The 25,651-nt window shown below is 42.7% G+C and overlaps 1 protein-coding gene across 2 annotated transcripts in view; it reads right to left on the bottom strand.

Moving 5' to 3' along the window:
- Positions 1–25,651, bottom strand: part of LOC138745848 (protein-methionine sulfoxide oxidase mical3a-like) — a 176,120-nt gene that overhangs the window by 56,013 nt on the left and 94,456 nt on the right. For both annotated transcript variants that reach the window (XM_069903247.1, XM_069903248.1), the window contains 3 exons: positions 18,854–19,022; positions 9,348–9,559; positions 2,665–2,754 (listed from right to left, as the gene is read on the bottom strand). In XM_069903247.1, coding sequence (XP_069759348.1) covers positions 2,665–2,754; positions 9,348–9,559; positions 18,854–19,022 — 471 coding nt within the window. The remainder of the gene's footprint in view (positions 1–2,664; positions 2,755–9,347; positions 9,560–18,853; positions 19,023–25,651) is intronic.

The following is a 25,651-nucleotide window of genomic DNA, read 5'->3' as shown; positions in this document are numbered from 1 at the left end:
GACAGTTCTTGGAATGTGGAGATCAGGCACAAAGAGAGAGAGAGAGAGAGAGATGCATGCAGAAAGCAGCAGGGAAGCTGGACAGCCATGCTCCTGGATGGCAAAGCTCCCTCTGCCACCTGAGAGAATCATTATAGCTCCCAAAGAGGCAATTCAGACCAGTCTATGCTGGCTCCTAATGAAGCCATCACATCAGTCCCATTCTTTCTTCCTTGCTCTGAATATATTTCCTCTTTCCAGTGATGCTCTCCGCTCAATTACGTACCGAGGCACCCTGCTCCTGCTGGCATAGAGGCAGAGGGATCCAAAATTATTGAAGAAAATAGGTTTCCCTCCAATTCCCTTTTCTTTGGGTTTTAAACGTGTCCCACTGTTAACAGGAACAATCCCCCTCTGTTTATTCTTAGAACACCTGTGATAAGAAGAAAAAAACTGAAGAGGGAGTGGACCAGTCAGCCCATCCAGTCTTTCCCTTCAATAAGATCATAGCAGATCTTCTACCTGGGAACCACTTTCCTATGCTATCCCCATGTCCCTTGATGTTCCCAACATTAAAGAAATCAATCTATTTTGAATATAGTTAGTGATGGAATTACCACAGCCCTCTTTGAGCTTGGCCCTCTGGACCAAGATTCATCAGGCTTCTTCTAGACCTTCTTCCCTTCCTGGAGAATCCCCAGCTCTTCCCATCTCATTGGTACCTGCAACGTCTCATCCCTGGACCCATTCTCAACTTCTAACCCACCTGAGGAATTCTCTGCGTTTGATATTAGCTCTGTGCTTCCTGTTGCTACTTGTTATATAGCAATTCCTACCATTAATTCCAATCCATCTTTCTCCCCAACAAATTCTTCTGAAAATGCTCCGCAATGCAGCCTAGGATCTCCATTTTTCAGGTTCCTCATCTATACTCAGTGATTCCTGGAGCTCATTCAGATTCAAGAATCCCTGATGCGATCAGCCATTATTCTTCCTTCGAATTAAATTCTAAATATTTTTATCAGAAATGAGTCCACCAAATCTGGTCCAAGTGTACAAAGACAAGACCTCCAGCCTAAAATTTCCCCTGCTCACTCAAATAAAGTTCATTATCATCTGATTGCACATTCAACCTGACAAAACAGCATTCTCCAGTCCTTGTTGCAAAATATGCAGATACACAATCAGACATAATACACAGAAACAAACAATACATATGCAGGACAAGTATTCAAATATACAAAGTTCCCCCAAAGATAACTTAGTCCTGCCAACACACCCGAGCTCAATCCTCCGATACCTCTGGTCCTGCCAACCTCTAGCCATCCCAGCCAGGTCCAGTCCAGTCTTCCCAGGCCCAGCTACAAACATCACATTTCACAATGTAGTTTAGGCCACCTCTGCATTGCATAGCCACACATCACACGTACTCGCCCAGCCTCTCTCAGCTTGGCACAGCCCAGTCCATCCCAGTGCCGCACAGGTCGAATCAAAACCAGGGATTGCACACAGCATTGAAGAATGTCTCTACTCTTCACTGCGTGTGCTGCAGAACACAGGTGAAAATAAGTTGTTAGTGCAAATGATCAGGTACAAGCTACAAGCCATGCACACACATTGAGAGGAGTGAGAAGCACTCACCATCAGCAGTCTGACATGCACAGAACACAGCTGGTCAGACTGCAGAATTGGAGCCATCCAACATCCACAAACACTCAAAACTCCAGTTAGAGAGCAATGTTTTCTCTTGCCAAATGTTATGATGAACTTTCCACTCAGCAAAGGCTTAATGTCAATGTTGCCCAGATGCAGAGGGACACCCAGGGTGTACTAAAGCAAGATGGTGACAGTCGGAATATCTGGAATATAATCTCCAATCCAGCCCACTTATTGTAGGCTATCTGTGCCCACAATGCCCGGGGTCATCAGTGCCTTCACTCACTGACCAACAAAATTTATCATGGCCTCGATAATGTAGATGTGTGAGGATGTTCCCTGGGCAGGTTAGCACCTCTGACTCCCCCCCCCCCCCCCCCACCCCCACCATGATGGTCAGTGATCCCGTGACCATCATCTCACTGTTCTGCCCTGATGTCATCTTTCTGGTTGCACCAAGAGTAAAACACAAAAGTCTCCAGACACCATGGTTGAAGTAAAAACACAATGCTGGAGAAACTCAGCAGGTCAAGCAGTGTCCTTTATTTAGCCAAGGTAAAATTACATGTAAGTTTTGGGCTCAAGCCTGAAAAATCAGACATGTAATTTTACCGTGGCTATATAAAGGAGACTGCTTGAACTGCTTGGGGTTCTCTGCATTGTGTTTTTACTTCAACCATGGTGTCTGCAGACTTTTGTGGTTATACCAAGCAAGGCCTCTTGGACTGGACATCTGATGAGACTGAGGTCGTCTTCTCAGTGTGGGTGAAGATGAGTTACTCTCCATTCCCTATCACAAATTCCCTACAAGCACTTCTTTTCCCTCATGCCTGGAAAAGGAGTGACATCTTCACACCTGCTTCTCAAATTCTGCTGCCCTTTGTTATAGTTTTGTTCAGACTGTCACCAATTGTGCAGCTCCTGCTTCTGCCTTTGTTGTCACAAAGCAGCTGGTGCCACTTTAAGGGGAAGGGTTGGATCTGATTAGTTCTGTTGAGCTTTGTAATTGCAGAGAAGCAAAGCGAATACCTCTGAACACATGGTTGTCTTCTTCATCAGACAGCCGATGCACCCATAGCCCAAACTGGAGCTCCTTGTTCCAGGGGCAATACTCGCCTTCTTCAGAGAGATACAGAGGGAGGGAGAAAGAGGAACACACAGACAAACACACATATACATACACACACAAACACCCACACACATAACATATACAGATACACACATATAAATAGAATGATACAACCAAAGATGCACATAAACACAGTCTCATACACAGGCAGACATGTATAGATACATAACCATGAGACACATACAAACATACACATTAAAAAATTATACACAAGTAGATACATGCAAATACATACACATCCCCATCCATATCCACACACGTACGTCCATGGATGCACATAGAGTATAGTCTCACACAGACACAGAGAAACACAGACAGAAAGACACACACACACACACACACACACACACACACACACACACACACACACACACACACACACACACACACACAAAACACACAGAATGGGGCAGAGGAAAACACAAAGTATAGTTAGTGCAGGAAATTCAGAATAGCCAGTTGGGTTGAAGGGGCAGGAGAGTAATCCCTTAGCGATGGGGAGAGGGTGTTTTTAAACTGAGCCAGATGGAGACTCTAGGCTGGTTTTACCTTTGCCCCCTTGCATCTACTGGTGTGCATAGCCATGGTAAACAAAATCAAGATGAAGCTCGATACCCAAGTAAGGTCAACTTCTTCATCCCTGGCCCAAGTGGACCACTGCTGGCTATCACTTCCCTTCCCATTGTAGCCTACTGCTTCTGGGACAGAGTGGCCACCAACTCCCCTGATTGTCCAGTTACTAGTGCTAATTCTGCAGTATGGAGTGTTCCTTATCTCGAGATTTGAACATAGTATGGAATTTATCCAAGAACCTGACCTGATTCTTGGTGTCTTTAGGTTGCATCCTTCAACTGGTGTAAAATCCACTTGTACCAAATGAACTCTGGTCCTGGTAACCCTGAGGTTCAGCAACCTGCATCTCCCAGTGAAGCAGTGGAGACCTAATGACTTCCATCAGTCACCTGAGATCACTCTGGGTCATATCCAGAGAGACTCCCAATGTGAAAGGGGCATCTGGAGCTATTATCCAGGCTCAGGCAGTGGACACAAGACATACTGCCTCTTTACCTTCCACAGGCCTGCAATGACCTTCCCATGCCATGACAAAGGGAGGCAACATATTATACAGACACCATTGAAACAGGCCCCATCCCATCAGGTCTGTGCCAATCACCAACCACCTCAATTCCACTACCCAAGAGCTTCTCCTGTTTTTTCAATCACTGGTGATGGAAATGGTACATTCAACCTCATATCCAATGAATTACATTCTTCTTCATCCCATCACCACCTGCCTGGGCAATTACTTCTCTATTCTTTGGAAGAGACACTCGCCATACATCTCGCACTTGATCAAACTCTCAATTATGGTATGAGCTTCGGAGACTTAAAGAGAACATTCCACATTGCAGTCAACAAAATCACACCCCACCTTAACCCTGATAATAATGAAGGGAAAATGGAGATACTTCAGAGTGCTGGAAGAGGGAGCAGTGAGCCTCACCATTTTCCTTGCAAAAACATACAAATGGAAAGAATTTGTCAGCAGAACTTTAGCAAGTGGAACATAGAAAAATACAGCACAGGAACAGGCTCTTAGGCTCACAATGTCTGCGCTGAACACAAGGCCAAAGTAAACTAAATTTCTGCTGCTTGCACATGATAAAAAATCCTTCCATTTCCTGCATATTCATGCACCTATCAAGAAGCATCTTAAACACGACTATTGTATTTACAGAAGCCCATGAAATTTCCCAGAATTATGTCAATTTTGTACTCACTTATTCTGCAATTTAATTTTGAACCACAACTACTTGGCAACCATAAGCAGGGATCAAGGAAGAGTCAAAGGAGTCAAGGCAGGTGGTCTACCTGTGCTCTTTCAAGCCTGTACTATTGAGGTTAATATGCACCAGCCTTCATTTCTTGCTCGATCCGCATGAGCCTTGATTCTTCTAATGTACATACATTTATCAGTCTCTTTTTTGAATTAATTCTGTGATTGTGCCTACACAGCCTTCTGGGGGATAAAAAAACAGAGGTTCATCACCCTGTATATTAAAAAATATTTTATCCCAATGTGTTCCCTGGTCTTCACCTCTCCGATGGGAATCATCCTAATGCATTTTTACCAGTTGTAGCCTTTGTGTTTTTCAACAAGATTTCCTGGCATTCCTCTGAAATCTAGAGAATATAGTCTCAGTCTACTCAATCTCTCCTCACTTGAAGGCCCCACCATTCCCAGAACCAGCCTGGTGAATCTTTCCTACATTCCCTCTATGGTAAATACTATTTTTCTCAGGTGCAGTCTCACCAAGGCCCTGTAACAGAAATGTAAACAACTACAAAAAATGATTCGGCACAGACTAGAAGGGCCGAAGAGGTCTGTTTTTGTGCTGTAATGCTTTATAATTCTACAACCTGTAACCTCGCTGGGCAGCACAGTGGTGCAGCTGGCAGAGCTCCCAAGTACCAAGTTCAATCCTGACCTCCAAGGCTATACGTGCAGTGTGGTGAACTGCTGTATTCCTGACTACCTGGTTCCACCCAGTCTTGTGACTGTACCTGTGGCCCTTCCCTCTTTGACCTTGTATAAAGCCTCTAACACCTTGACTCTTCTCCAGAAAGCCCGGGCCACGGCACAGGATGAGGTCCCTGTCCATTGTGAATAAAAGTCTGTGAATCAGTGACTCTGTCTCAGCCTCTCGAGTTATTTACTGCACATCACAGAGGTAGCACATTCTCTGTGGCTGCATGCTCAAGTTTTATCCCACATCTCAAAGATGTGCAGGCTGGTAGGTTAAATGGCCACTAAAAAAATAGTAAGGGAATAGGATTGCCCTACGATCTGGCATGACTTAATAGGCTGAATAACCCTCTCTGTTATTAAGAAAATATGAAATACCTTAAAACCAGGGAATCAACCCTGGGTCAGTGAAGGGTACAGAAGGGCACTTGGCATCAACCAGCAGGAGCTATAAACAATGAGATACTGGCCTGGCAAAGCTGCAGCTTGCCAGCATGTGTGTGTTGACTGCAAATCCTATGCACAATAGCTAGAGCTATGTTATCGTACCATCAACGTGTCAGTTTGTAGCTCTACTGGCCCACCATATTGTGAATGGTGATAGATAATTAAACATATAACAGGGCAAGAAGTCTCAGAGAATATTCCCGTCTGCATTGATTCCAGAGCCCCATGCCAAGGCTCAACAAATATGTTCAGCCAAAAAATGCTGAATGTATGACCCATTTTGGCTTCTCAGAAATCTGGCTCCAGCCAAATTGATTCACTTGGGCATAAAACAGTTGGGTTTGCCTAGGCCTTGTGAATGGAATTAAATATTGAGCAACTATTAGTGAAAGTCCCTACTGACATTGAAATCCCTGCTCTGGGGCTGGGATGATTGACCTTCAACAACCAAATCCATTTTCCTTTAATGTGAAGGAATTGGGATCATTGGCTTATAGTCCCATTTAATGCCCATTGGCTGGTTTCATCTAGGTCACTTAATAGCACCCTTGGTCAATGACAGTCCCTTGATATTGTATCATCTCCGGAACTCAGCTTGTTGGTTCATGCTTGGATCAAGGCTGTGCCAAGATATGGGATTAAGTGGTCTTGGTGAAACTCAAACTGGGCACTGCTGAATGGCTTAATGGCACTGTTGGTGACACCTTCCATTACTCTCAAGTTTGAGAGGACACCACTCGGTATTAATTACCCAGATTTCTAGGATATGATACACCTAGACAATTTTCCACATTGTAACTTAAGGCACAGCTAGTTCTTGAGCACAGGCCTTCAGTACTACAGTTGTGATGTTGTTTAGTTGCATATTCTATGCTGTATCCAGACAAGTAAGATGCTAGATTTCTTTGCCAAAAGGGCATTGGTTAACCACAAGTTTTGTGGTTATCATTTTGAATTCTGATTATTAACTGAATTTAATTTCTGTAGCTCCCTTGGTGGGAACTGAACTTGATTCCCTGTATTTAATCTACACCTCTAGATTACCTGCCTTGTGCTTTGCCTCTCCTTCTGATTCCCCATTTTCCAGAATGCTCTTCCCATTGCATCACATCCATTCAGTGCATTAACTTTCCAATTCAAGGTCTTCCCTTCCACCAGAGAGCAGAGGCATACACACAGTGCAAATAGAGTCACAGAGTTTTATAGCACAGAAATGACCCTTTAGCCCAACTCATCCATGCTGACCAAGTTGCACACCTGAGCCTGAGCTAATCCCATTAGGTCTCCCTCCCTCAGAAGTGAGTGCAAGATTCACCAGGTTGATTGTTGGGATGCGGTTTTGCCCTCTTGAGAGGAATTAAAAAAAGACCACAAGAAATAGGGGTAGGTGTAGGCCACTTGTTTCTCCTAGCCTGCACTGCCATTCATCTTAATCATGGCTGATCTGCTTCAGCTCCATCTTCCCCAGACTATCCCCAGTTCCTTTGATTCCCTTCAAGTCCTGAAATCGTTTGATCCATTTCAAACTAACTCCATGACTGAGGGTCCACAGCCCTCTGGGGTCCATACGTCTCCTGTCTCAGCCCTGAACAGTTGACATCTTATATTGAGACAGACACAGGTCTCCAGTCGGGTAACATTCTCCCTGCCATAAAATGTTAACTTTGGAAGAAGTAAAAACACGAAATGCTGGGAAAGCTCAGCAAGTCAAACAATGTCCTTTATGTAGCAAAGGCAAAGATACAGAACTGACGTTTCAGGTTCGAGCCCTTCATCAAAGTATAAGAAAATGCTGGCAAGTGTTCGAACAAAAGAATGGGGAGGGGGGGTGGGGAAGGCAAGGCAGGAGATGATAGGTGGAGAAAGGAGAGAGGGGACTGCAGCAATGAGGGGGTGGGGGTATGGCAGGGCTGTGTGGGTGAAAGAACTGGAAGGGGGGGGAAAGAGGAAAGAAAAAGCAAGCAGGTTTAATGGAAAGCAGTGAAGTCAATGTTCATGTCAGGTGGCTGGAGAGTGCCCAAATGAAAAATAAGGGATTTTCACACCAGACAAGTGGTGACTCTACTTTGTCCTGGAGAAATTCCTAGGAATTCAGGACCTCCTGGGCCTTTCACACCAGGGCCAAAATTCCTGGGAATTTGCCCTCCCTGGTAATTCAGGTGGGTCCCGTCCCCAACCAATGATGCGTTAAGCACTCACAGGAGTGAGAGTAAGTTCTCCCCCCCACCCCACCCCCGACACAAATGTCCGTCAATTGCCTGCCTGCTCCCTCCCTTGTCTGCCAATCTCTTGCTGGCCTGCTCCCTCCCTCCCAGCCGCTCGCCGGCCCGTTTCCTCCTCTTCCTCCCCCCCCTCCACCGGCCGTCGGTAGGTTGTTTGCCCTCCCACTCCCTCCCCCTGGCTATATGTTGGTAGGTCATTCACCAACCCGCTCCCTCCCTCCCAGCCATTGGTAGGTCACACGCCTGCCTGCTCCCTCCATCCTCCTCCTCCTCACCCCCCCCCCCACCCCGTCCGTCTGTCTGTTGCCTGCCCAACCAACCCCCTCCCGCCCTTCAGGGATGTTTCAGCACATAGCAATGATGGCAAAATGCTGGATGAATGGCCAACTTCATTTCCCATAATCTCTCACGCAGCTGGAACAGCTCTGGGAAATCCAGCTGTGTGGGGGATTATGCTGCCGTCGTGACGGGCCGAAGCGGCCCACTGTTCTCTGTAAGTATCTTTTAATTTTAATCACCTATGTGATGTAGCATGCAAGCGCTGATGTCATGAGGCTTCCCTGCTCGGCCATTTGCCTTTTCACACTGCAGGGAGAAGGTGGTCTGGGAACACTTCCTGAGGCTGCGGCTCTACCTACGAGCCAGGAATGTGGACCCATTTAAAATTCCCAGGCCAACCTTTTCACACCACAGATTCATAGGCAGGTTCCCAGGAAAATTTCCAGGGAATCTCCATTTTACAATGTGGTGTGAAAAGGCCTACCGAGTCAAAAAGGACACTTGGATATTTAGGGAATCAAGTGATATGGATCTAGTTCAGCAAAGTAACACTCCGGTAAAATATCAGTTAAGATCTCAGCAGTCATGAGGAACTAAATGGCTTCCTACATCATCTACATTACATTAACACCCATTGATCCTGACTCAACTCAGCATCATCCACCCTGTGGCCCGACCCTTACATCTCCAGTTTATTAACTCTGACCCATCTCCAGTTTAATAATTCTTCCACAGAAACTCATGTCTCCATCACATCAAGTGTCTAAAATATTTTAATTCTGCCAATGAACCCTATCCTTGCAGTTCAATCAACCTCCCAATGTACCCACCCCAATGCATTGCCTTCTCTCCCTAATAAAGTCACTGTCCACTATCCTCAGAAGATGAGCTCTCTTCGATACCCCTTCATGTCATCCACTTCCATTAGCCTCCCTGGCTGCTTATGAGGATTCTGCAGATTTGAAGCTGATGACAACTGGTCTTTAGCTTATTTTGGCTCCCTGAAATGCTCTAGGATTTAGATGGCCATTTCAATTGGTGCCCTCAGTTAGCAATTAAGATAGCTACTTCAGAAGTAAGGTCCTGCACAAGTTAGAGTGTCACTCACCGTAACTTGATTCTGATTGTTCTTCCTCCTCGGTCTCTGCGTCCGTGTCTTCCTCTGGATTGTCCTTTAGTAACACATGGATCTCTGCAGTGCTTTTCCATGGAAGACCATCCACTGATAAATCCAGCACCACTTCCTCACCCTTCTTCTCCTCATGTTCCTCTTCCTCCTCATCTTCCTCCTCCTCCATTTCATACTCAGAGCTGCTGCAACTGAACCCAAGAGGTCTCTTGATAAGCTGTTACCTGACTCCATTAATGGTAGTAGGGATGATAAATCATCCAACATACAGAAACCTCAATTAACACAGAAGCTGGATGGGAAATAGCCATGGACAATATGATACACAGGATGAGACAGATTTAGATAAGAAGTTGACAGGATGAGAGACAATAAGTTAAGAATCAGTTGTAGAAAATCTACCATACAAAACCAGCCCCAGTGTTTGCAGGTGACACACAGGAGACTGCAGATGTGGAATCTGAAACCAAACATAATCTTCTGGAGAAATTGAGCAGATCAAGGGGTATCAGTGGGAGAAAAAGAATGGCCAATATTCTGAGCTAAAACTCTTCATCAGGATAAAGCTTTTTCTGATCAAAAAGACAGCCATTCTTTTTCTCACCTTGCTGCTTCTTGACCCAGTGTTTGCAAAATGCTCAATACGGAGTTAAACAGCCTGATCACACCTCACGTGCTTGTCAGTAATGATTTCAGATTTATGGTAAGTATACATACACGACATCACATATAACCGTGAGAATTTTTTTTTCTGCGGGCAAGGCAGAATTACCACTAATTGGTAATGTACAAAAAAAATTAAACAGATAACAAATGTAAACAAACTGACTGCAATACAGAGAATTTTTTAAAAATCAATAAAATGCACAAGAGTCCTTAAATGAGACCCTGATTTTTAAGGAGTCTGATGGTGGAGGGGTAGCAGCTGTTCCTGAACCTGGAGGTGTGAGTTTTGTTGTACCTATACCTCTTTCCTGATGGGAGTGACGAGAACCGAGATTGTGCTGGGTGGTGTGGATCCTTGATGATTGTTGCTGCTCTCTGACGGCAGTCTTCCCTGTAGATATTCTCGATAGTGGGGAGGACTTTTAACTGTGATGTCCTGGGCTGTGTCCACTATCTACTGGAGGGCTTTACGTTCAGGGGTATTGGAGTCCCTGGTGATGTAGCCGGTCAGCATAATTTCCATCACACATCAGCAGAAATTTGCCAGAGTTTCTGGTGTCATACCAAACCTCTGCAAACTCCTGAGGAAGTAAAGGCGTTGACGTGCTTTCTTCATTATGCCATTAGTATGTTAGATCCAGGAAAGATCCTTTGAGATAGTGACTCCCAAGAACTTAAATTTGATCACCCTCTCCACCTGTGATTCCCCAACGATCACTGGATTGTTTACCTCTGGCTTTCCCTTCCTGTCAACAATTAGCTCCACAGTTTTGGTGGCATCGAGTGCAAGGTTGTAGTTGATGCACCATTCAATTTCCCTCCTGTATGCTAACTCGTCAACTTTCTTTATACAACCCACTACCATACTATGACTATGGTGCGGTTGGCAAATTTGTAGATGGTGTTACTGTCATACTAAGCCACACTGTTGTTGGTGTGAAGTGAGTAGAGCAGGGGGCTAAGATCGTAGTCCTATTGTGCTTCAGTACTGATCAAGATTGTGGAGATGTTCTTACTAATCCTCACTGATTGTGGTTTGGGGGTGAGGAAATCCTTGATCCAATTACACAGAGGGGTGTTTCCCAGGTTTTGGAGTTTGCTCATCAGTTTTGAGGGGATGGTGATGTAAATTGCCAAACTGTAGTCGATAAAGAGTATCCTGATGAATGCATCTTTACTGTCCAGGTGTTCCAGGGCTTTGTGTAGGGCCAGTGAGTTAGCATCAATAGTAGACCTGTTGCTATGACAGGCGAATTAGAAGGTATCCATGTCACTGCTCAGACAGAATTGCTTCAAATACAATCTTTCAAAACTTCAGATGTAAGTGCCACTGGTCAATAATCATTAAGGCGGGTTACTGCGCTTTTCTTTGGCGCTGGTATGATCGAGTTCCTCAGCCTGATCACACCTCACATGTAGCTCAGTAAAAGAGTTGCTCTTCTTGATCATACCTACCAGTACTGGGCAGGTACAGTTCTTTTTATTTGCATTCCAAGTACTGATTAAATGTTGTGGCGAAGGGACCTGACCCGAAAAGTTTTGCTTTCCACAGATAATGCCTGACCTGCTGAGCATTTTCAGTATTTTCTGATATCTGTGCCAAATGTCAGCCATCCAATTTACTAATCCTGTCTTTATTTTTTTAATTCTCCCCACAACCACCCCAGATTCTACAAACTCCACTCAGACTGCACTGGAAATCAGGATTTTCATTTAAAAAGTTTCCAGAACATGCAGGGTTTTTTTTTCTATATTCAACGACTCTTTAAATTTTTAGGTTTTTGACCGACTCACCTTGGCAGGCAGTGAGTCCCAGTCTCTCTCCACCCAGAGCATGAAAACTCATCCTCATACCCCCACTGATCCTTCCAACAAAGGCTTAAACCCTGTACCCCTTGGTTATTGATTCCTTTGAAAGCAAGATAGGTCTTTGATCTTCACTGTATCCAGTCCTCTCATAATCTTATACACCTTTCTTAATCTTATCACCTTCCTTAATCTTATACACCTTCCTTAATCTTATACACCTTCCTTAATCTTATACACCTTCCTTAATCTTATACACCTTCCTTAATCTTATACACCTTTCTTAATCTTATACACCTTCCTTAATCTCCTCTGTTCTGCTTCAAATTACCAGCTTTAGTGACATCTTCATAAATCTCCCTGCACTCCTCTCCAGTGCAACCACATCTTCTTATAACATGTTGACTAGAATATGTAATACTCAAACAAACATTGTATACAATTCCAGCAAAACCTCTCCACTCTTCTATTTCACACTTCAGCATATGAAGTGACAGGAATTTATGTGACCAGAGACGGATGTGACATGGGCAAAAAAAAACATAGAAGCAACTCAACACAATAGCTGATATAATACTGCAAGGCATTTCTGGTCATCACTCTTTCAGAGGGATGTGATTAAGTAGAAGTGAAGAAAAGATTCACAAGGATGTTCCTTGGCCTGGAAGGTTTGAGTTATGAGGAGCGATTGAATAGGCTGGAGTGTAGGAGAGAAGTCCTTATAAATCATAAGGTGGTACATTTGAGGTAAATAGTCACAAGCCCCTTTCAAATTACAGCACCTGGGTAGCCCTCCTGGGACCTGGGTACAATTACTGGGGCAAAGGTGCTGGAGCACCTTTTCAGTTGCAGGGGCATTGATCCATTAAATTGTCAACCTAACGATTTAAGGGGGATTCCGCCCCCGCATTAATGACATGTCATGCACTCACTGGAAGTACTGTCTAATGTTCAGATGCTGGTTGACCCAGTTGGACCCTTTCAAATTGCTGTGTAACTGGTGTGCTAACCATGCAAATTGCCTGGTTAACCCCATTTTACAAGGCAGTTTGAAAGGGTCTACTGTCTTTTTCTCAGAGTTGGAAAGTCTAAAGCTAGAGGGCACAGCATTAAGGTGAGAAGGGAAAGATTTAAAGAGGATCTGAGGAACGACTTTTTAAATACACAGGGTAGTTATTATATGGAACAAGCTGCCAGAGGAAGAGGTAGAGGTAGAGGAGCATGGAATTCCAATGTTTAAAAGATGTTTGGTCATAGTAAAATATTAGAGAAATATGAGCCAAATGCATTCAAATGGAATTAACTCAGATTGCTGGTATCTTGATCGCATGGACGTTGGATCGAAGAGCCTGTTTCCATCTTGTAGATCTCTCTCTATGACTCAACCTGATGTGACCACAGGTTAACCACACCCAGATGCATTAGACCCAACAAATGCTGGAAACACTCACCAGATCAAGCGGTGTTTGTGGAGAGAGAACCAGGACATGTTTCAGGTGCTGATTTTCCAAGTTCTGATGAAGGATCTTTGACCTGAGACACTAACACATTTTCTTCACAGGTGCGGCCTCACCTGCTTAGTGTTACCCAGCAATGACTATTTTTATTTAGGTACCAAACACCATGAGATGGGATAGATCTGATGGGGGTGTGGCCATGCGGAGGACCTAGTCAGATGTGGGTTGAAAGCGCTCTCCATAAAGAGTGATTAAAAAGATGATTCAAAACTATCAGACCAAAGATTTTACCATGCCAAAAGTTAAAAAAAAGAGACAGGTAAGAAAAATAAGACCCAAAAAACCAAAGCTGAAGAAGCTCAAAAGTCGCCAAGGTCATAGACAGAAAGTTCACAAGAGAGTGGTGAAGAAGGTGCTGCCACAATGTCAGAGCAGACCAGGTGGGGGGAGGGGGGGTGTAATGGGGAGGGTCAGCACCTGATTTGGAAAAGATGCTGGAAACAATGGAGACACTGAGTGGACGATTTTCTAGAGAGGAAAATGTGCTGAGAGATGACAGACAAAATATCAGTGATGGTGACGGCGATTGAAAACCTGACGACTCAGGGTGGACCAGGTCAAAAACACCCTGAAACTCGGGGAAGAAACAGGACAAATAATTGCTGCTTGGATAAAAATGATCACATGAAAATTTCAGCAGAAGGAACAATGTCCGAATCATCAGGCTAAAAGAAGGGACTGAAGGGAATAACCTGGTGATCTTCTTTGAAGAATGGATCCCACCTAAGTGTTGGGAACAGAAAGATTCAAAGAAAATTTGCTTATGGAGAGAGCCCACCAGATCCTTGGCCCCAGAAGACCAGATGATCAAAGACCACATGATCAAAGACCACGACTAAGGAAGGTGTATAACATTATGCTTTCTGAGGTACCGGGATCGGGGGGCAACGTTAAGAGCAGCAGTCGATTATGCCAGGGAACATAATGGCCCAGTCAAGTTGGAGGGTAGAAAAGTGCTGTTTTTTTTTCCAAGACCTTAGTGCGAATTTGGTTAAACGAAGAAAGGAATTTGATGGTGTCAAATGACAATTGCGAACGCAGAACATTAAGTACTCTATGCTATACCCAGCAACGTTGAGAATCAATGAGTCACAGTGACCCTGAAGATTCTGTAAATCTTCAGAGGAGGTAGAGAGATATTTTCAAGGACTATAAGGAGAACTTCAGAATTGATTTCAGGAAGAAGAACAAGGAAAAGACAAAGTGAACTGATTTTAAAAAATAAGGATAAAAGTAAAAAGAGTTATATTTTGAATAGTCTTTCATCAGTTAATTAAGTAATATTGAAATGTATAAGGAGAGCTCAAGAGAGAGGGTAAATATTTAATAAAATAGTAGCAGGGTGATACCCCGATTTAAGACAGTCACTGGTGCCAGAGGAGAGCTTTTACAAAATGGTGCCGAAGTTAAGGGGAAGGGCTTCTTCTTGGATAATACCGTGGGCTTTTATTGCAGGCTTTCCTGTTTCATCATCATCAGTGCAAGGGCATCACATTTTTTTTTTAAAAAGGGAAAAATCACTGTATTGAATAAATAAGCAGAAGAGTTATAGGGTAGAGCTGGATATATGAAAATATGAATGAGTAAAATGTTAAATTTATTAGGTGAAATATTAACGGTATAAAGAGGAAAAAGTCTTGGCACAGTTAAAAAAAAATTAAAGGAAGACAGTTTTCCTACAGGAAACACACCTTACAAAATCAGAACATAATAAATTAAAAAGAGTCTGGATGGGACAAGTTATTTCCTCTTCTTTTAAAAGCAAGAGAGGTAGCAATTTTAACAAGGACACATCCATTGATTCAACGAGAAAGTTTATAATGGCACATTCAGATATATGCTGAAACCTGAATGCTTTTGAATATTTATGCTCTGAATTTTGATGGGGAATCGTTTATGCAGAATGTCTTAAAAACAGAGGAAGGAAGACAGAATGTATGGGTTGGGAGAGATTTTAACTTTTGCTTGGACCCCATCCTTGATAAATCAGTGAAGACAGTGACAAAAACAAGAGCTGCAAAAGTTACTTTATCTTTTATGAAGGATTTAAACCTGCTAGATGTATGGAGACAGTCAAACCACAGGGTGAGAGATTATTCATTCTTCTCAAAGGTTCAGAATTGATCTTTTTTTAATGTCTGCACAATTAAAAAACAGAGTGGTTGAAATGGAGTATCTAACCAGTTTGCTATCTGATCATGGACTGCTGACTTTAATGGTAATAATGCCAGAAAAACAAGAGAGTGTTTATAGATGACGTCTTAATTCTACACTGTTGTGAAGGACAGATTTTGTAATTTTATTAGAGGACAAATAGAATTGTTTTGTGAAATGAGCTGCCCCTTTACAAATGATAGTTTTTTTTTAATAAGGGACACTCTCAAGCCTAATTTAAGGGAACAGATAATTTCATATACTAAAACAAAGAAATAATACATGGCAAAGTCAGCGGTCTGGAGAAAGAAATAGCACAGCTGGAAAAAGAGTACCAGAGAACGGGTGAGAAAACAAAAAATTGAAATAATACATTGCAAATATAAAATAGAAAAAACTTTTAAAATCAAAACAGAAAAATTATGAATTGGGAGATAGATAGAGTGCATAAAGTTCGATCATGGCAATTAAAGGTGGAAAAGACAAGGATAATTAATGTAATGCAAACAGATTTTGATAAATTAACATATAATCAGAAAGAAATTAATGACACATAAACAATATTATACAAATAAATCAGAATTGCTAGAGGACTCTGGTGAAATAGATGAATTTCTCTCAGAAATTGAATTGACAAAGTTAGAAAATAAAGATCAGATGGAATTGGATGCCCCCTTTACTAGAGATTGAAAAAGCCTTGAATACATTACGAGCAAATAAATCACTGGGGTTTTCTGCCTGAGTTTTACAGACAATTTAAAGACCTGTTGATGCCTCTTATCATGGACATGCTAAACCAGGCAGAAGAAACTCAGATACCGCAGACAGAGGTGCCCATTGTCCCCAGCTCTCTTCGTTTTGGCTATTGAACCATTAGCAAAGGTTATAAGGAAGGATCCAGACATAAAGGGATTCAAAGTTGACCAGGAAGAGCATAAAATTAATCTATTTGCAGATGATGTGCTGTTGCATTTATCAGATCCTGCTGAGTATTTGGCCACACTGGAGAAATATGGAAGAGTTTGTGGATACAAAATTAATTTTGAAAAAAGCAAAATTATGCCATTAATAAATTTTGATTATGAAAGATACAAAAAAGGAAGTTGGTTTAAATGGAAACTGGAAGGAATTAAATATTTAGGAATACGGCCAGATAATAACTTTAAAAATTTGTACAGACTTAATGATCTCCCTTTGCTTGGAAAGATAGAAGAGGATTTACAAAGATGGAAGAACTTGCCTATTACTTTAGTCGGGAAGGTCAATTTTGTGAAAATGAAAGTGATGCCAAGATTCCAATACCTCTTTCAGTTATTGCCTATTGCTTTGCCTTGGAATTTTTAAAAGACATTCAATGGTCATATAAGACAATTCCTTTGGAATAATAAAGTGCCTAGGATCTCCATGGAGACTGACATGGGAATATAAAATGGGGGAATTAAGATTGCCGGATTTTAAAAAATATTATCTAGCAACCCAGGCAAGGTTCCTTTCATCCTTCTTTGAAGAAGAAAGCTCTCCCTCATGGATCCAAATGGGAGTACTTACAATAAGTGAGGGGGCAGCAAAGGATTTTATTTACCAATGAAATATCAAATTAATTAAAAAAAGATAGCCCCATTTTAATACATATGATTAAAATTTGGTATGTGATTAATGTGTATTGGAAAAAAAGTGGGGATATCACCAAAAGCACCACTGTGCCAGAACAAATTATTGCCCATGAATTTGGGTAATAGAATTCTGAACATTTTGTATGACAAAGGAATGAGGCATATTGAAGATTGTTACGAGGAAGGACAACTTGCGTCCTTTGAACAATTAAAACAGAAATATGATTTTTTTAATGGAAACTTTCACTGCTTCTTTCATCTAAGGTCCTTCTTGTGAGAAAGATGGGGTCTCACAATGCCCCTGCCCTCAAGTAATGAAGTGGAAGGGATGCTTCAGCCGGGGAATGCACCCTAATTTATAACTAGAATGTATTTTGTTCTCCAAGACAAAAGTGATAAGGTGGGCCTACCAAGTCGAGAGAGAGATGGGAGTTGGATCTAGGTGTTATAATACCAGAAGAATATTGGTCTGATTGGTGTTTGGATAGTATGACATCAATGATAAATGCAAGATATGGATTGGTTCAATATAATTTTCAAAATCAAAAACTACATAAATCAAAATTTGAAATATGCTTTAGATGTGGCATTAAAATAGGAATCTTTTTACATTCTACATAGTCGTGTGCAAAGGTAAAATGATTCTGACATGATATCGCTGAAATACTAACAAGAGTAGCAGAAGTGACCTTTCCATTCGACCCAGAGTTGTACCTCTGGGTAACCTTATGGACATGAGCTGCAAACTGTCCAAATTTTAAATTTGCTTTGTTAAAGTAGCTCTGGCTGTGACTAAGAAATGTATAGCAATCACTTGGAAATCTGACTCTCCCCTTCTTATTGCTCGATGGGCCGTGGACATAGCATGGAGAAAATTACTTATATCTTAAAGAATAAATATGATACATTCATTAAGATATGGCAACCATACTTGGATCATATAGGGGTCCAATTATATATTGGACCCTTCAATGTATGTAATGATGTGATATCCTCAAAAGAATTTTGAAAAATGAGAGCTCTGACGATATGTGAAGTTATATTTTGGTATTTGTGGGAAGGGGGGGTGGGAGGAAATTTTTTGTAAACATTTAATATATTTGATGTGTATAAAAGTTTAAAGATAGCATGAATATATTTATGGAAAACGAAAAATAAATATTTAAAAAAGGAGATAGATCTGACAGAAACTAAATAAGGCAGGCTGATGAGGCAGGATTGGACCAGGTTAAAGGCGATAGATTGTATTGATTTGCTTCTTTCCTTTCTATAAATTTCAGCAGCAAGAAAAGGCTTAAAAAGAGTATTTTTTAATGAGAAAATACTAGAGTGTGTTAAAGAAATTGTTTTCATTTAGTAGTACAGCTGCAAGACACAAGAACCCAGGCCATGCTGCTCTTAAGATTCACCTTGGATGTTTTGCTGAAGTCTGCAGATTACAGGTCATGTGAATAGTCTCACTCTATAGAATGGGAAGCTAAATAGAAAGGGCCTTGTGCCCATCTATATATGGTCTCTTTTGCAGAAAGACCCTATTGTAGGTTATAACAGGTCTTCTCATGTAAAAGAGCACCTGCTTTGCAAAGCTAATAAAATTGTGAGGTAGTTGCATTAGTTGTCACTTCTTCATATTAGTTATCAAAGGTGGGAGATTCCTTCAGCCCACCCACCAAAGGATTTGACACTCAGCTGTGACTTCCCCAGAGCTGTCCTTGTATCAGACACTGACCTGCTGCCAGGATCCTGGCTTGTTTGGTGCAACACACTGCTCAGGTTATGCTCAGCAAGTGTCTCTTCTGGAACCTCCTCCAGATCTTCCTCCCGTTCCAGGGATACCCGCATATTCTCCAGCTCGATCCTCTCCGGAGTGCCTCGCAATCGCTTTGCTTGCCAGGGTTCTGCCATGGGCAAAAAAACAGTGGCCAGTAGGGTGGGTGAAGTGTGGTTAAATGCAACGTGTAACGTAAAGACACATCCCACAGTTTGGGCCTTCTCACAGGGCATGAGGAACAAAACAAGGCAGCACCAACCAACCTGGGGTGGGGGGGAGGGGTGGCCAAGATGACATAACACTGAAACAGCCAACTTCCAGAGGAATACATAATGCTGATCAGACAGGTGAAACTGGGAGGGAGAACGGTCAGGCAGTGGACTAGGGAATCTACTACCTAACATCACGAGGTAGACTCCGGTTTCCCACCTCCCCCAGTGTAAACACTCAGCCCCCTGGTGACATGGGGATATTGGCTGAAAATTCTGGTTGACCACCAAATTCTCATCTGTTCTCCCCTGCCTGGCAGTGCATCTGATTCCATCCTGTCAAGGAGAAGATCTATTACCCACTCATTACCTGCCATCCTGCTCTGTCATTGAAGCTTGTGTGTTGTCTGCCAGGTCACTGAAGGGGTGATGTATTTGGATCATGGGGATTCTTCTCTGCTCCTTCTATTTAATAATGCTGTTCCCACAATAAACAGTGGGGGTGTCAAGGACTGCTGAATTGGTTTCCAGAGTGCAGTGGGGAATACATAACACAATCACTAACAGTTTGAATAAATATGACTCTGCAAAATTCATGCTTTTTCTTGAAGGTGTCATCTCAAGTGGAAAATGATGAATAGGACATTTGGCATACTGGCCAAATTTAGGCAAGGTATTGTACAAAAGTTTGGACATCATGGTTCAGCTGTACAAGGTGTCAGTGAGGCCAAGCTTGGTTGCCCAGCTGTAGGAAGCACATCATTAAGTTGGAAGAGGTGTAGAGGAGACTCACCTAAATATTGCTGGGATTGGGAGGAGGGGTTGAGTTAAAGGGAGAGGTTGGAAAGGCTGTGCCTATTCCTTAGGGCAAAAGAGGCTGAAAGGTGACCTTAAAGAGGTTTACAAAATCATGGGGGCCACAGATAAAGTGAGTGCTCACAGTCTTTTTCCCAGGTTAGATGTTTTTAGAACTAGAGAGCATAGGTTTAAGGTGAGAGGGGAGAGATTTGAGAGGGACCCGAGGGCAACTTTTGCCACTCAAAGGGTGGTTGGTATCTGGACCGAACAGCTGTAGAAACAGGCACAATTACAGCATTCAAAAGTCATTTGGTCAGATTTACGAATAGAAGGGACTTAGTGGGATATGGACCAAATGCAAGCAACTGGTTTAGTTAGGCCAAAGGCCCTGCTCTACACTGTATGACTATATGATCAGCCAGGGCTAGAAGCACCTCCATGACAGGAAAGGGCAAACAGCTCAAGTGAAACAAGCTACAGACAACACCACAGGCTAATCCTGGCCAAAAATCCAAACCCAAGGATTCAGTCACTGCCACAAGAAAGAACATTGCAAGATCAGTCAACCAATGGAAGACTTGAGCACTCTGGGCATTGATGAATTCTCAGTGATGACTTTAGTGGCTCTCATGCATTGAAGTCTGTAGGTCTTAGGTTCAAGCATCATATCAGTGAACGACAGAAGCTATACTCTGGTCAGAAGTTCTCTAAATCATTCCCTAAAATTCTTTACATCTGATTCTTTACAAATTCAGTTGCACATGTTCTCTATCAGCTGAGAACAAAATGTCCATGATGGGTATGATTTTAAAGAGCAAACAAATTCTGCTCAGTATCCTTAACAAAATCTCTCAATCAAGGTTTCTGAAAAAAAATACCAGGTCATTAATAGAAGCATGAAAACATAATAAACTTGCAGATAATGAATGATAACTCAGGTTATCTCTCCATGGATGCTGCCTGGCATTCTGAGTGTTTTCCCTGCTTGTTGGTTTCATTCTTTGGACAACCTTGGCTGTTACCTTGCTTCTGAAATGGGGAGTGTGTAAGAGTGTGTTTGTACTTTGATTCATGTTTGTGTGGTCCTCATGCACATGTCTAGGGCTTATAATGTGTACCTGCAGCCAGGTATGTGTTTAAACGGTACAATGAGCCTGGTCTCCATTGGTATTACCAATGGATATAGACCATGCTCTGTCAAGACGATAATGATATCAGATTAGTGCAATAGACAACTCATGTTACAAAGAATTCATGCACTGGCATCTCCACTCAGAACTGGAGTGAAAGCAGGTTATCCTCAAACTTGAGGGAATGCCTACAGAGAACTTCACTGGCTGTAAAGAGCAGAGGGATGCCTGAGATGCATGTAATATGATATAAACAAACGTCTCTTCCATTGCACTTTGACATTAACCCAAAGCCTTCTTTACTAGATACATTTTTCCACTGTCACGTTTCCCAATGTTTCTCCATTCACGAAAGTCAAGCGAGGCTGAATTACGATGTTTCCCTCAGCTGCTGTCTTGAATTCATGACACCAGGAAAAGGTCATAAGTAAGGGAATGTCACACAGAAAATTCTTCCACTAAACACCAGAAATAATGAGAAGTAATAATGGAAAAAAATTGTTTGGAAGTACCATTACAATACATACCCATAACCAAACACATTAAATCTATCAGTTAATTCTTTCCAATTTCTCACTCTCATTCTAGCTTTGCTCTGACATCTCTCTTGCTACCCGTCTCTCAGACTCACCTCTCTCTCACTCCTCCTCATTATTCTCAGCTTACATTCATGCTCCCAGTTTCCTGCCTGCTGTCCCTGCTCCTATCCTTCACTCCCTGTTCAGGTTTCACTCTCCCACTGTTCCCTGCTTCCTTTTTCACCGTCCTTTCTCCACCGCTCTCTCTTCACTCTCCCATTCCCAATTCCACTTCCTTTATTCACTTTTCTGCCCATTCCTGGCTTCCTTCTCCCAGTCTGAGAACCTACTTCCTCTCACCTGCCACCCTCCCTCCTTCTTACTGCTCACTCTCCCGTGCTCACTCCCACAACTTCATTCCCTCCACTATCTCCTGCTCATTCTATCTCCTCTGCTCACTCCCCCTTCACTCTCTTATCTGCTTATTCTCCTTTGTTTACTTTCCCTCTCACTTTATAATACTTATGCCCCCTCTTTTATATATAAAAAAACATTTGGGAGAGAATGTACTCCCTTTGGCAGATGCTAGTTAAGTCTCCCGTTCTCTGCTTAAGCTCTTTCCCACACAATCTCCTGCTCTGTGGCCTCCCATTCCCTGCACACTCCAATTCTGTTCCTTGCCTCTTTTCCCAGTTTTCTGTTCCCTGATCCCTCCTCTTTCCTCCACTTGCCTGTTGCCCACTCACTGCTCTCTTTCCACTCTCATCCATCCTCCCACTCCCTCAATAACCTTCTCCCCTGCTCTCTGCTGCTCAATCACCATCACTCCTTTGTCCTTTATTCTGTGTATTGTTATCATTCCACATGTAATTCCATTTATATTGCTGTTTTTAGAGCTAAAAGTATTTTAATTACTTTTTAAGAGGACTCCCATTAGTTCACATTACTGGGTTCTGACCATTAAAAATCCCTAATATTCCTAGGTCACTTGTTACTGGATCCACTATGTTCTTGTGCTTGCATCACTGTAATGACCAATTTTATGGATTAATATCATTGCCCTGTACTTTCACTCCCATCATTCTCATGGATACTGGATTCCTGTTGTTCCTCTTCTCAGTAGGCCCCTGTTATTCCTCTTGCTGCTGACTGGACACTGTCATACATTTTATTGAATGAACTTCAATCCCTCTTGACTGCACTTTCACTTCAAAGTCAGATCCTATGTTTGCAGTCTCTGTTATACCGGGCATCGATTCACATTAACTGCAACCTCATCTGTTGTTACTGTTTCCTTGTTGCTGTTTACCCATTATTCACCTTGTTACTAGATCCCCATCATTACCAGATCACGTCATTCTTACCAATGGACGCCTTTCATTTCACATATTACCAGATCCGTATAATTTTCCATGTTACTGGATCCCTGACCTTTACTGCTTTGGTTTTAAATTTAAGGAAGGAAGTATTTGCCTTGGATACAATACACATGGCATATTCTATTGGAGCTTGGGAGAATGAAGCGCTGGCAATATTCAGCAGGTCAGGCAGCAGGCTATGGAGATTGGAACCATTAATGTTTCAGGTCAACAAATTTTCATTAGAACGAGAAGTTAGAAATTAAAGCCTTAAGTTGCATTCATTTCCTGGCATCTTGTTCTCAACTATACTGACCTCCCTTTCCACAACAGTGGTTCTGAGGAACCTCCTTTTCCTTAATCCTATTCCCACTCCACCATGGTTGATGGTTTACCAACTGCACTTCCTTCACTTCTGCTCTCAAGCCCTCTCCATCCACCCAGAATATGTACAAAGTTCCCTTTATCCTCACCTTCCATCTCACCAGCTCCCACTTCAGAACATCACTGTCAGGCACAGTTTCCCCTCCCCTTTCAGTGGTCTGAAGGGACCGCTCCCTTCACCACTCTCTGGACTGCTTTTCTACCTCCAGCAACCACTTTCCATCTTATGGCACTTTCCCAAATGAAGAATCGGAACACCTGACTATCACCTCCCCCTCTCTTCCCCACCATCCAAAGACCCAAATAATCTTTCCAGGTGAAGCAGTGATTCATTTGTATCTCTTTCAATATAGTATACAGCCTTGAGCACTCATGAGCAGATTGGGTAATTTAGTGATGAGAAAGAGGGACCTTCTGGTTCGTTCACCATCCCACTCCCAATCTGACCTCTCTCTAACCAGGTGATTATACCTCTCTGGGATGAGCATTCCAAATATACAACATTAAACAGTATAGAACAATATAGGCCCTTCGGCCCACACTGTTGTGCTGACCTATGTAATCTCACCTTTCCCAAACTCACACCCTTAACTCTCCTTTTTTCTTACACTCAAGTGCGTATCTAAGAATTTTTGAGCCTATTGTACCACCTCACCACTACTCAAGCAATGCATTTTGAGTAAAAAAAATACTTAAGACATCTCGCCTAAACTTTCCTCCACTCACCTTTTACAGGTGACTTCCGAAATTTAGATTGTTGCCCTGAGAAAAAAGTGCTGACTGTCGACCCTATCTACACCTCTCACAATCTTGTGTCTCTCTGTTAAATCACCTTTCATTCTTAGTCGCTTCAAAAGAGATAAGCCCTAGCTCAGTTAACCTGCCCATTGGTCAGAAGATGCATTTTCCAATCCAGGTAACATCCTCCTCGGCACCCTCGCTTAAGCATTTATGTCCTTTGTGTAATGAGGTGACCAGAACTGAATACTCATCTCTAATTGGCTCTTTCACCTCACACTTCTAGCATCAATTACTTGCTCTCTGTTCTTCTGGTACATCAGATTTCTTTAATCGTTTCCCATAATGTACACGTCTCCCAGGCAAATCTTCAACCCCCTCCCCCCACTCTCAGCCGCACCAACGCCACTGGTGTTGTTCAGTCTCTCACTCTATTGCAGACCTTGCCATTTGTTCCGACTGCCCACCCCTCCCTCCCTTGTATCTGAAACATAAACTGGATCAATTTCTCACTTTTCTCAGTTCTAATGAAGGGTTACTAACCTAAATCATCAATTTCATTAACCCTCTCCATAAATGCTGGCTGACGTAAGGAGCTCCACATTTTTCTTTTATTTCAGGCTTTAAGCCTCCATGGTGTTTTGTTGTCAGCTCCTGTGGGGCATTGAAAGGATCCTCCATCTGTGGAGGAGGCAGGGGAGGAGGGATCCAGAATGAGGGCATATAATCTCACTACAAGGGTCACCTCACTTTAGACCAAAGTGAGGACAGGCGATGACCTTTTGCTATCCCATTCAACCCTGAAAATAATGAAGCATATTTGAAATGGAGATAAACTCCACAGCTTTAGGCTGGGTTAAGGATAATGGAAAGTGTGGCTGGGACTAAAATCACAGCAGTCGCAATTGAGACAGGTTTGATAGATTTATGATCCACTTCACACATCACTTATCTTCCTGAACTGTGTTTTACTGGATCATTTCTGCCCTCACCAATGCATTTGGTATTGTTTTCTCATCAGTACTTCTGTTGTTTGATAAGATAATGGAGATACACAGCAAGGCAAGCAGCATTAGTGAAGAGAGAAACAGCCCTACATTTCCAGCTCTGTCATTTGATCAGAGGTAATCAACAGGAAATGTTAACTTAGTTCTCTCCACAGAGGCTGCTCTACCTGTCGAGTAGCATTCTCCATTTATTCTCTATTCTCTGTGAACATCATCATGACCCTCACTTTAATCCAGTTTATTGAACCCATATCTGCATGTGTAGCTGGATCTGCATCTTAATATTGGTTTCTTGTTCCTCAGCACAACTGGGCTTACAGGATACCATCTGTTCCTAGGTCACTCCGGATCCCCAGCTGTCCCCGGATCCCTCCAGATTCCCACCTGTCCCCAGATCCCTCCAAATCCCCAGCTGTCCCCAGATCCCTCCAGATCCCCAGCTGTCCCCAGATCCCACCAGATCCCCAGCTGTCCCCAGATCCCCAACAGTTCCTGGATAATCAGATCCCCAGCATCACTGTATCACTGGATCCCGAGCTGCTCTTGGATTACTGAATATCTAATTGCCTACCAGATCACTGAATTCCCCAATCAACCAACCACCAGCTGCCCCT

The sequence above is a fragment of the Narcine bancroftii genome, chromosome 11 (assembly GCF_036971445.1).
Source record: "Narcine bancroftii isolate sNarBan1 chromosome 11, sNarBan1.hap1, whole genome shotgun sequence".
Lineage (NCBI taxonomy): Eukaryota > Metazoa > Chordata > Chondrichthyes > Torpediniformes > Narcinidae > Narcine > Narcine bancroftii.
The sequence above is the reverse complement of the archived record's forward strand: the minus strand, read 5'-3'. Positions and strand labels throughout refer to the sequence as shown.